General features: G+C 31.1%; 1 protein-coding gene across 1 annotated transcript; it reads right to left on the minus strand.

Moving 5' to 3' along the window:
• Nucleotides 1-1,948: 1,948 nt before the first annotated feature.
• Nucleotides 1,949-12,176, minus strand: LOC139522420 (uncharacterized). Its single transcript, XM_071315935.1, has 5 exons — nucleotides 11,901-12,176; nucleotides 5,548-5,613; nucleotides 4,380-4,466; nucleotides 3,318-3,461; nucleotides 1,949-2,404 (listed from the first exon to the last, which is right to left on the minus strand). The coding sequence occupies exons 1-5, from the start codon at nucleotides 12,174-12,176 to the stop codon at nucleotides 2,042-2,044; spliced, it is 936 nt and encodes a 311-aa protein (XP_071172036.1). The 3' UTR covers nucleotides 1,949-2,041.
• Between the last annotated feature and the right edge of the window lie 761 nt (nucleotides 12,177-12,937).

A 12,937-nucleotide genomic window follows, 5' to 3' on the forward strand; every position in this document is an offset into this window, starting at 1 on the left:
AACATCAATCAAGCGGGCAATGCTTAGTACATTCTTTTTTAATGATGTTTCCTAAGAAAATCATGTTGATAAAAAATAGAAGGCTTAATCTTTAAATCTGTATAATGCATATTTTACTATTATGTTTTGCAGGCAACAAAGGAAAAGGTTTTATAACAGTTATGATCATGATTTGTTTACATAAACATAGTAAATTCGGAATATCTACAAAATCATCTACAGAAACACACTGTTTTTCAAAACAAAGCAAACCATGGTGCTTGACTTTTTGACCGACAACATGAACTTTTAACGTGGTTGATTGATGTGACAGCAGACAGTCGAATTTGCAATAAGTGCTTATTATGCACCACTACGTGCAGATATCTTTTTGTACTCTTAACCTTTTCTATGACATCAAAAACAACTTGCACAGTTCCTTGATTTTACTTTCAGATATATTGATGATGTTCTGTCACAAAAAGAATCACATTACAATGATGCTTACATTTCATATATCCAAGTGAATTCATATCGGGGCCTATTATCGCAGATTTTACGTATGGGTTTCTCTTATTGTCAAAGGCCATACGGTTGTCAATACTTGTTTACATCCACTTCAATTGAACTTTGGTGGCTTGTTGTATAATTGGCAATCATATCACATCTCCTTATTTTCTTATTGAAATTAAGGATACAATCGATAGAAGAAGTTTTGTTTCATATCTTGAATTTTTCTAAGGTATTGACACTGATGGAAAATCTCAAACAAAAATCTATGACAAGTATGATGATTTCAACTTTCCAATTGTTTATTTTCAATTGCGCAGCATTTACATATTCTCTGCTCCGTAAAATACATATCTTAGTAAGTACGTTACGCTCGCGAATGTCCAGACTTTACGGGCTTTGTTAACAGGGGTCTGATCTTTACCTAAAAAATGCACCAGAAAGGTTATGGCAAGGACGATTGAAATCAACACAAGATTTACGATCACTATCACGAATTTGTTGACTGATACGATGTGTCGGTGTCTCAACTCAGTAGTGACAGGTCATAGAACTTTAGAAACCAGTAAGGTTGTATGATCTGCTATCTTACCGATTGTGTCCTTTACCAGATTGTGACAATATGACTGTGTGTGGATTCGTATGTCGGGTGATGCAGGCAAAGAAGGAGACGCTTACCATGTTGGTACATCCGGTCTCGTTCGTGCGATTTTCTCATTATATTTTGTTATCATGATTTGTCACTACTTTATTGATTAACTAAATTTGAACATCAATATACTACAGTCGCTTTAATTTATGTATAAAATGTAATTGTTAGAAATCTCCTCCACAAATTTAATTTGTTTTCGGCAAAATGACTTCCAAAGATAAGCGAAACAGATTAACATTTTTGAAATGGAAAACAACATGGCACAATTAACGAAACAAAACAGCTAGATGATCATGTTGATTAATAGAGTTGCAGAATTAAACAGTGTAAGAAATCAATGGTCCAATAGAATACAGATATCATTTTTTTTTTTATCAAAAAAACATATCGATAACGAGACAACTTAATCTGTCCTGAACATATGCACAATTTAATTTTACTTTAAGGTGATCCTAGTGAGGAGATGTATTAAGCCTCTGACATAATACGGATTAAGATGATTAATGGGTTTGAAATCTATTCATATAATTTTTTCGTACATAAATGAAAGTGCATCATAAGCCTCTAAAGGCTGGTTGGTATAAATATACATGTTAATTGACTGCTAATATTTAAATTTGTAATATATTGTATTTCATGTATATGTACCAAGTTGTACTTTAAAAATAAAAATATCTCTCTATCTATCTATCTATCTATAAGAAAAAGAAATACAGTGATTTTCTCACTAGGTTACAATTTTTTCTCAAGCCTTACTGTCGCACAATTTTATCTCATAGGACAGAACGCTTGTAATATTTGAGTAATTTTAAATCTGAAAATTATTTCGTTTCACTTTATATAGAATTATCGGCAAGCAGAAATGTTGTTTTTTTTATCTACAGTAGGTGCAGTTTGGTGTTAAAACTGCTGTGCGTTTATGTTTTGATGCTGGTTAGCCGTCGCAAATGATGGTGGTTGCTGTCCGTTGTATCCCTGTATTGTCATCTGATTTCCTTGTGAATGACCTGGTCGTTGTTGTTTATTTATCACATTTCCCGGCTGTTGATCATAGTATCCCTGTATCGGCATCTGATTTCCATGTGAATGACATGCTTGTTGTTGGTTATCAGGCAAAATCGTCGGCTGTTGACCATAATATCCTTGCATATAGGGCATCGGCATTTGATGGTTTCCTGGCTGGTTTTCTGTGGCTATTGGAGTGTTTTGCATGTTATACATCATTCCAGAGTGTGCTATGTCTATAAATATGACACCTTGTTGCTGAAAAAAATAAAATGAATACATATTAATGCGTGTTCCAGAAATCTCTCGTTAACAGTCGATTTATTGTATTGTTCATGTTGTGCTACTGTTTGGTATGTAACGCACTTTGTTAAATATTCTTTGAATGTTTGACACTTATCTTTACAAATTATTCAACATGAATTCACAATGGGTAACCTGATGGTTTATCGTTTGATCAATCGCTTGATATATATATTTTTAAGATTAAAAATAAAAATAGCTTAATTGATTACCTTTCATGTTGATATATTCTTTTCGAGGGTACTTATTTTCTCGAAATCGGTATTTCTGATGAATTCGCTTGATTTGAATTTCGTAGTATTGCCGAATATATCACATTTATACATTCCTATGTTTAAAAAAAGTTTTGAATGGGTATATATTTTCATAAAATATTTGGATTTTCATTAATTAAGTCTTTTTTTGATACTCAAAACAAAACTAACAAAGAACAGGTCAGTGATATTGCTTAAAATAAAGAAAGATTATTCAATCATCAAAACAGTAATCTGTTAGTGAGAAATTTTTCTCCGATTAATTTGTAGTTACTCACTACAAATGTCAGACTTGGCTTGGGTCATTATTTGTTACCTTTTGTTCTTAATTGATTGATCATATGTGTTGTTTTCACAGTTTCACTATTCGAATGAGGTAATGTAATGGGAAACCAGATGATCAGAATGTACAGTTTTAAGTTCTGTAGAAAATTATTCAAAGGTGTTTACATTAGTTTATGCTGCATTTGTATTCGCGTGTATATTGTTTTCTGCAAATATACATACCGCGAAATTCGGGAAAATAAATACACCGCTTAGAAAATATATATACATAATAAAGTATTTAAATACTCAATGTTCAAGGATATGACTTAGAGAAAAAACAAACTGACATCTCCAGTATTGAGCTGTGAACAGCAACAGCAGTATGATGCAGCAACAATGGCCACGATAAATTCGACGAAGGACAATATAACAAGGAAAGCAGACACTGTAATAACACCTCCGGTACTTCCGGTGTTATTATCAAAAGCAGCCTGAAAAGAATTTTTAGATGATGAGTCAAAGAAATAGTGAAATAAAACAAAGCGTTCCGACTTTGATTTTAATTGATTTAATCTGTTTCAGTCTAATTGGTACTGTGTAATGTTATTATCAATACTATTTTTTCACTGCTTATGTACAAACAGACTGTAGAAATTTTCCAAGCCCAGTCATTAGCTTATTACTCTAGTACGATATTAAAAAACCGGTATTGCTTTTATAAAATTTACAATGATAAGAAAAAGAAAACATAAATACTAAAAAATATATAACAAGCATCTCTTACTCTTATTACATGTATAACTTGTCCTGTTCCTGATACAAAATGTGAATTGTTCAAATTGTTAAGGATTTATTACCCAAGAAGAAGATTACCTTAGATGTATTTGGCAAAATCTTTCGGAATATTTTGTCCTCAATGCTGTTCAACTTTTTTATTTATTCGGCCTTTTAACCATTTTGATTCGAGTGTTACTGATAAGTCATTTGGAAGACGAAACCCGCATTTGAAGAACTCAATTACAAGCCAGGTATCTTCGTTGAGTTTGGTTAGTACATTTGTTTTTATCATATCAGCTCTTTTAAGTTTTTATAAGGTTTACGAATTTCAAATATCCAGACATCGCGCACCATTCATAAGACATTATTTTTCGATGTGTGCATCAAATACCGTAAAATGAATACCATCAACTGCAATTTCATTGTTCTTATATCGAAAATATCAACAAGATGACCCCTAAACAAAAATGTGTACTAGTTGACACAAAAACTAAAATAATAGAAAAACACCTTAATACCATACTAGTCTGATTTATGCATATACCACAGTTATTTATCATTTGTTATGTCAAAGACAGTGTTAGATATAATGAAATGAAATGGACTACTTCATTTTGTTTCATAATACTCACAATTAGTATTCCGACCATTGCCAAGCTAAACACAGTGGATGAAAACACAACTGCTGATATAATATTACAAACCAGAAACGCTATGGTCTACAAATTAAAATATATTACTAGACTAATTTGATCTTATTGAACATCTTTAAACCAGAAATATAAATTACAGAATATAGGTATAACTGCCGATAACTAAAGTTATTTAAAGTAATAGTAAGTCCGTTGTCGTTGAAGTCTCTTGTGATATATTAAGGTTATTATTTGGAAATAAATGAGACCAATGGCTTTGTGTGTTTGAAGATATTTTTTCATTTCTTACAACTTGCAAAAAGGAAGATGTGGTATGATTGCCAAAGAGACAACTATTCACAGAAGACCCAAATGACACAAACATTATCAAATATAGGTCGCCTTCAACAATGAACAAAGCCCATACCGCATTGTCAGCTATAAAAGGCCCCGATAAGACAATGTAAAAACAATTCAAACGAGAAAACTAACGGCCTTATTTATGTCTAAAAAAAAAATGAACGAAAAACAAATATGTAACACATAAACAAACGACAACCACTGAATTTCAGGCTCTTGACTTGGGACAGACACATACAAAGTTAATGTTGGTCTTTTCTAGCCGACAATAAGGGATGGAATACCTTTTGTTCATTTGTCAAGGACGTACGGTGACATATACTTGTTTAATCGACGTTATTTCAACTCTGTCGTATAATTGTCTCACTAACATTGATACCACGTCTCCTTATTTCATATATTTATTTTTTCTCCTTAGATAAACAGAACATATGTAGAAACTTAGCGAAATTCAACAACTTTCTACAATATTTCTGCGAATGGACTGATGAACTATATATATTCTGTATTTCAATGGAAATTTATTAGAAAATTTAAACTATCAAGATAGTCTGTAATACTACCATACCATGCTAGTGTATAAGATTCTGTTAATAAATCATAAAACATCAGGACTATAGAAACGAAATACCGACAATTTCTTTGTTAAGAAAGGGATACAATAAAGCGGTGATCGTGGCGACTTGTTTATAATGGGTATTTTAACAAAGGTCTTCAAAATGTATTTTTAGATCATAAAGACTAATCTTTTCGTTATAAAACTTGAGAATTTTTTTTTTACTTAACTACCAATATAAGAAGTACGTACTAAGCATTTCCAGCTAGATTTACGTTGTTCTGTCATAAATAGTGGAAAACAACCTGTAAGTATAAACTGAAAATAAATAAATAGATGAGGGAAAAAACCAAATGTTAATGTTAGATTATTTTTAATTTTGATGGAATAAAAGCAGCATTTGAAATATCGTAGTAATGCATGACAATATTTTGTCAAGAGCAATAACATCTTTTTACATAACATGGAGATCACAAAGTTAATAACAAAAACTTGTGTATCCAATAGGCATTGTGCATTTAGCAATTTATATCTTGTAAACTTATAAACTCTTAGGTTTTGCCGTTCCACTGTATAATTTATGGATCCCTTCATTCAGTAGGTTCAATTGAAAATCAAAAAGAGCAAATCAGAACAACCAAAACAAAGGCTAGCGTTGATTATGTTAGAAAAAAACGAAGAAGCCCTTTTTTCAGTAGGTTCAATTGAAAATCAAAAAGAGCAAATCAAACAGCCAAAACAAAGGGTAGCTTTGATTATGGTAGCGACTATGTAAAACCTGGATCTTTTCCTAATTTTAATACATCTAGTAAATTTGACAATCGTGAAATTCAATTCCACAAAATGGCCTTGTATGGAAATGGCCAAACGCGAAAGAAAGTATTCATATAGGCTCTTGGCCTTTGTTACCTTCTGAGAATGATTTTTGATCAGCAGCAGTTCATAAACGGAACCATTTGGCAGTTTTATGTCGTATTAAAAAGTAAAAACGCAAAAATACTGAGCTCCGAGGAAAATTTAAAAAGGAAAGTTCCAAATCAAATGGCAAAATCAAAAGTTTAAACACATCAAACGAATGGAAAACATCTGTCATATTCCTGACTTGGTACAGGCATTTTCCCATGAAGAAAATGGTGGATTGAACCTGGTTTTATCTTATAGCTAGCGAAACCTCTCACTTGTATGACAGTCGCATTAAATTCCATTACAATTTCAACGATGCGTGAACAAAACAAACAGACACAATAAGTAATAAAGTCAAAAATAGGGGTTCAGCAGTCAACATTGTGTTATCATCTTAAGTGCCAGTCTGCCTAAGAATCAGACAGTGGTAAAAACATGACCAAAAAAACCCACCCAATTTGACATTGATTTCAATTCAAAATATGTAGTTTTGCACAAAAATAACATTCATTTCCATTTTCAGATCAGGTAATAGAAGATACATTTTGGTTGAAATGCACTAGAAATTAACGAATAAGGGGAGATAACTCTGTAATTTGCTTTTATTCTAACCAATTTTCTAACCAAGTTATTTGATATTACCAGACACACACAAACAAAAGACTAATACTTTTTAACTCAGGATGGTGGTTTGTATTAAATGGCATGATTAGCTCGGTGGGTTTTTTCTAATCATGTTTTAATTTTTACCTAAATTGTCTGATTCTTACAAAGACTGGCACTTAATCACTTTAAAAACAACAAATGTAACGAAGAAGCACACAAAGGCATACATCAAATTTAACATCCTCATTTTGCTTATATTATACGATTTTATTTATCTTTGCAAAATCTTCCCATAAAGGATGGAAGGTTTTCAGTACTGGTGTAAAATTGCGCGTTTGAAATTCGCACAGGTAGACATAAAATAATTCTTTCGTTCAAAATATGACGGCAAACATAAATGCAGAGTCACGTAAAGAAGATATAAAAAAAAACAGACTTAACAGTAAAAGAAATAATAATAAATAAAATAGTTTTGTCATTCAAACTTTAAAATGTGTCACCAGAGCCAAAAAAAAATTGACGTGAAAGAATTCAAAATTATCGTTATTTGTGTGTGTCCATTGTGAACAGATATTATTTCGTTTCCGTTAAATCAAAGTCATTCATAAATAATGAGAATTAAAGAAGTACTCTGCTTGTATGAAATATATATACTTTTTAAATGTATAAACCCGAGAAGATAGATAAATATTATTTAAATTAAACGCAAATTGAATTAAAAAAATTTATTCCACAATATTTATAGAAAGTTATAATTTAAAAATTATCCCCCGACAAACGATAAAATTGCTGTGAAAGCAACATATATTTTTTAGGGAATCTCTAATTATTAGCACTTTTTAAAAAAACTTTTTTCTTGAATATTCTACATAATTATTTCATCATAATTAATGTATATTGTTCTGGAAACATTTTCTTTTGACGATTTTATATTTTCCCAAATGCGTCCATCTATGAAAAGGATTTTTCTTTTCTACGTTTGAAAAAAACAAACATTTGTATTGTCCATAATTGAAGAAGATTCACATAGTAAAATAGATAGAGAGCAGAATTTTCGATTATATAAAGTCCTTAAAGCCTATGATGTCGAACTGATTTACCTTTTTAGCTATACTGTTAACAGGGAAATATTTGCTGCAGTTTTTATTTCGCTATTGTCGCGGTAAGAATGAAAACGCCAAAACTAATCTTCCTCGAGTATTTCATGGATATCTGATTGATTCACAGAATGAAGACCATCCATGAACATATACCAATTTGACAAATAGGATTATGTACAGGGGCAATTTATAAAAACGGGTTTTTAAGATGACAAATGTATATCACAAATTAAAATTTTACTTCTGAATGAAAGGCAGTGTTAAAAACCAATTTAAAATCTGCCAACTCATGACAATCGAAATAAAATGAAATCTATTTCAAACAAGCGGCAATTATTTATATTCTTGTATAAACAACACTCTTGACAGTTTGACACCTTTACGTTTAAAATGATAACAACATCGTTTTAAATCATTTGCTAAATTGTGTACAGCCTCAAATCGCGAATTCACAAACGGCGCAAATAAAGATCCACTTATAGTATGTCGGGAATTACTGACGGCGCTAAACATTTCCGGTTTTTTAGTAGTAAAATGCTAATGTGAAATTGATCTTTTATCAATAGCAAAACTGGAAATCAATTTTACATTTTAAAAAGCGCTATAAAATTTGTACCGTTCATATTATTGCATGAAACCAAAGAACAAAAAAATAATAATTATTAAAAAAAAAATGTTACTGCAATTTTTGTTTACCTATGTGTAGGACATTTTGAGTAGTTTAATCTCATTCAATATTCAAATGAAAAGGGTTTGCACCATACGATTAGAAACCACAATTACATGAAAAGCATTTAACGAGGAAGTTGTTTTGATTAATTATGACAAACTATTTTGATATTGTGATTTGAATACCTGCCTAAGTAACTGAGATCGAGATCCAGAATGAGGTTGTGTTTGATTTTAAATTTTGGTGTACAATAGTGCTTTGTAATATGCTGTTTGTGTTTTCGCATTTTTGTTGTTTATGATTATAATGTTATCTGTGTTTCGTCGATTTCTAGTTAAGAATATGTCCCCCTTTTATCTTCTTTCTTTTTTTTGAAGGAGAACGAAAAACATTGTTTTCAAATTCAATTGCTTAATTGAAATTGCAAGTGTTTTTTCCATTTTTTTTTTATGATGAATGGAGAAATCATGTTTTAATTCTTTCCATGCATATGTCAATCTATCTTCAATAAACTTCGTAATAAGCAAATCTTTTCCAATATCGCTAAGAAGAGTTAAGTGAAAATTCAAAATGCTAACTGCACCTAGGAAGATGTAGATTAAGAGGTTTTGTATAGAGTAAATGAATTAAAACAAACCTAGATTGTGTAGATAGCGAGCGATTTGAGTTCATCATTAGATCACTGCAACTGATCTTTGATGTTTCTCATTTTTACGCTTGCCTTCATATTTATACAAAAATTGATTATAATTGTATAAATGGCAATCTATATCAGACATTGTTGCAGGAATGAGTGCTTCGCACCATTATCAATCAAAAAAACACATTTTACTACTTATTTATAAATGAAAATAAAGATTTCACTGATGCTCGGGCTGAATTATTTTTCACTTTATGTTTAACTTCATACTAGCCATATATATATATGTATGGTGGTAAAAGAGCTGTTTATCAGGATACGTCAATACAATAATATTTTGACAGGTCTGGTCCCTATATGAAAAATATTAGTCTTTTTACCTTCAAATGTCTTATAACATCCCAAAATGTTTAAGTATAAATAAGGAATAAACTCATCATAGATACCAGGATTGAAATTTTGTTTCGATTGTAATGACTACAATAGGTATATTTACAATTACCATTTCTAAAAAAGGACATTTTAACAAAAAGAAAAAAAAACAACATGTTCTGCAAAAATATATCTTTATTAGTGTACTACATGTACTATCGAAACTGTAAGTGTAACTGTTTATTGAGACAGCTGATTTTCAAAGGGTTGTGCTGTATACGTAGCTTACCAAGACATTCAAACACTCCACCAACAGTTAAACAGCCTAATCAACAGTAGACTTTTCACATTACGTGATAAAAAATTCAATATGAGTTGTAATGCATAAATTAAGTAAGATAAATTGATAGTTTCATATTAATTAAATAAATATAACAAAAATACCGAACTCCCAAAAAAACAGCCCCAAAAAACAAACTGAAGGTCAGTATATAAAGAAACGAGGGGAAAACAACTGTCATATTTCTTACTTCATGTACTTGGCACATGCATTTTCTGAGGAAAATGTTTGGTAAAACAACCCAAACAGACATACTAGGTTAATATGATAATAATTGAGATTCAGTAGCCAAAAGTGTGTTAACGTACATCACAATAGTATACATGTTGTCGATAAAGTACAAAATGCGTAAAATATAAATACAAGGGTAAACAAAATGGAACAACACTGTGAATAACAACCTCGTGCGTCCGATTCGTTCCTCATGATCCACCTGCACCAGGAATGCAGAAAGTAAAAAATCTGATGGCAGGATACATAAATACCGAGTCACTTCAAAATTCGTAAGACCAACAGAAACTTAATAGCACGAAGTCAAATAAAGGGGAAACTAAAATAAATTAAAAAAAAAACCTGCACAACCTCAGTACCGTGAATCAATAACTCAAAACAATCACGACAAAATGCGGATTACTTTTTTGTGTTTAATTATTAATATATTACATAGTTTCAACTTAATACTGTTAACAGCTTTTATATCAGTAGCTGTTTGATTCTCCAACCCATGAATATATTACCTAAGCTCGTTTTGGCAAAACCAGTCTGAATTAGGGGTATTTAATGTTCTTCAACTTTATTGTGTTTTATTTAGCCTTTTAATTGTTTTTATTCGAGCATCACTGATGCGTCTTTTGTAGATGAAACATTTAACCAGTGTACACAGTTATGAGCCGGGTATCACTGAAGAGTTCAATGAGACTACATATGAGACTTTGCGTTAGTAAAAGTTCTATGTACAAACTTTTAGAATTTGTAATCTGAGTATGCTGGTATAGTATTTATTTGAAACAACGACAACATTAATGACTGTAAAAAAGAGACGAAAGATACCGAAGGGATATTCAAACTCATAATTCGAAAACAAACTAACAACGCCATGGATAAGAAACATTGCACGTATGAAATGATTGATACGATAATCAATACGGCATGTAATATTGTGACTATTTTGATATTCAAATATTATAATCTACTGCTACATTTTAGGTGGTATATTCTAGCTTATTTTTAAGTGAGAGAGCCCAAGCTGTTGTTTTCGTTGTTCACGAATATAGTCCTTAGTGTTGACAGTGGGTTACTTGCCATTTATTTGTATACCCCTTCATTATTTCTCCATGTTTAATGCCTCAAATTGCAAGGGGGGTGAAATTACACTGTAAAAAAAATTGGGTCCAGAATTTTAAAGAAAAGTACTGATTTGGTCCAGCTGAAAAAGGTTAAAAATTAGCACTTCGGAAGCTGTCAAAAGATTTCAAGACGCCCTAAACATGAAATTGTCAATATTTTGAGTTAGAACCGATGAATTGTTCTACAATTTTGATATAATTTGTCCCAAAAGTAGTACAGCAGAAAGCGCAGTTGGGATTTTTTTAATTTTCATTTATGTTCTAAAAGAAATGCACTACGAAATAATTGTGGTCTCGGACCAGCTTTCGTTATGCACTGTACTTATATGTTTAAATAGACATGTTAAATCAAAGGCACTAGAAAAGACGTCATTTCAATTGACATGATGCTCACAAGAGAAATAACACAAACTATTGGAATTATAAATGAAGTAATGACCTCTGAAACCTCACAATTTGGGCTTTGTTCCTAATTAAACTTTTACAACAGTATTCGATTAAGTTAATATAATCATAAACTTACTGTAACATTTTTGAAATGTAGCACAACAGGTTTAAATATATGATGAAAGATACTCATGTGTGTAATTTAGAAGCAATATGAATTTTAAAAATTAATGTAACTTACCCAACCAGAAAAAGCCATGCCAATCAAATTCAATACAAAGATAGTATGTGCATTTCCACAATTATAGTAGATGTTATAGTGATTATATTTTTTGCAATCACTGTCCATGTCGGTTTTACATAAAATAGCTCCAACAATACCAAGGATTCCACATAGAACACCTAGACTAATCTGTAGTCCACCCAGTTTTCGAAGTGTTCTTATTCGTGATATGCGTACATCTGATTGTGCTGTTAGGTGTAGATGATTTGGACCGATTTGATCATCGGTGTTCATTATCTATGAAAAGAAATCATGCAGAAATTCAAATATTTAATACCGATTTTGTTGGTTTAAATCGTTTCTGTGTCATTTTTTTTTTGTCCCTTGTTTGTGGTCATTCTACATAAATTTGCAGTTGTGAGCTACACCATTTCATTTGTTTTGCATGTTGATAGAGTTCGTATCATTGATCCGGTTGCAAATGGTAAACATTTAAATTAATGTGTAATTGAAATTTGTTGAAATCTATTTTTCAATAACCTCTTTCTGTACAATCAGTCACATTGAGCTTTCAAATCTACCAGTCTCCCATAAAGGCATATACATAATAAGGCCTCCTAAAATAAATTAGTAGATTTTCATTCAGATTTTTTTTTTAATCGGTTAAGTGAGAGGATTTAATTTTTTAATTTTTATTTCCCGAAATAACCCGTTTGTATGTGTTCTTCATATGCAAGGTTAATAATAAGCTTGTATCGTGTATCTATAAGAAATTCTACATAGTTTACAAATTCTTGAATAAATATTTCTGATTTGCAAACACTGTTCTACATGCAATTGCTGCTTTAGAAATATTTTTTACATAAGGAAATGCCTGTACCAAGTCAGGAATGTGACATAATGACTTGTTTCTGTAAAACCGTGGAGAAATGCTCTCTTTGAGACTACCTACCTCAATTTTTTTTTTTTTTTTTTTTTTTGCTCTCTAAGATATAGTTGGTAGTGCCAACAAAATGAAGCATTGGGTATGCAACACAAGTGTTATGTGTACGAGT

This window comes from Mytilus edulis, chromosome 5 (assembly GCF_963676685.1).
Source record: "Mytilus edulis chromosome 5, xbMytEdul2.2, whole genome shotgun sequence".
NCBI classification, from domain to species: domain Eukaryota; kingdom Metazoa; phylum Mollusca; class Bivalvia; order Mytilida; family Mytilidae; genus Mytilus; species Mytilus edulis.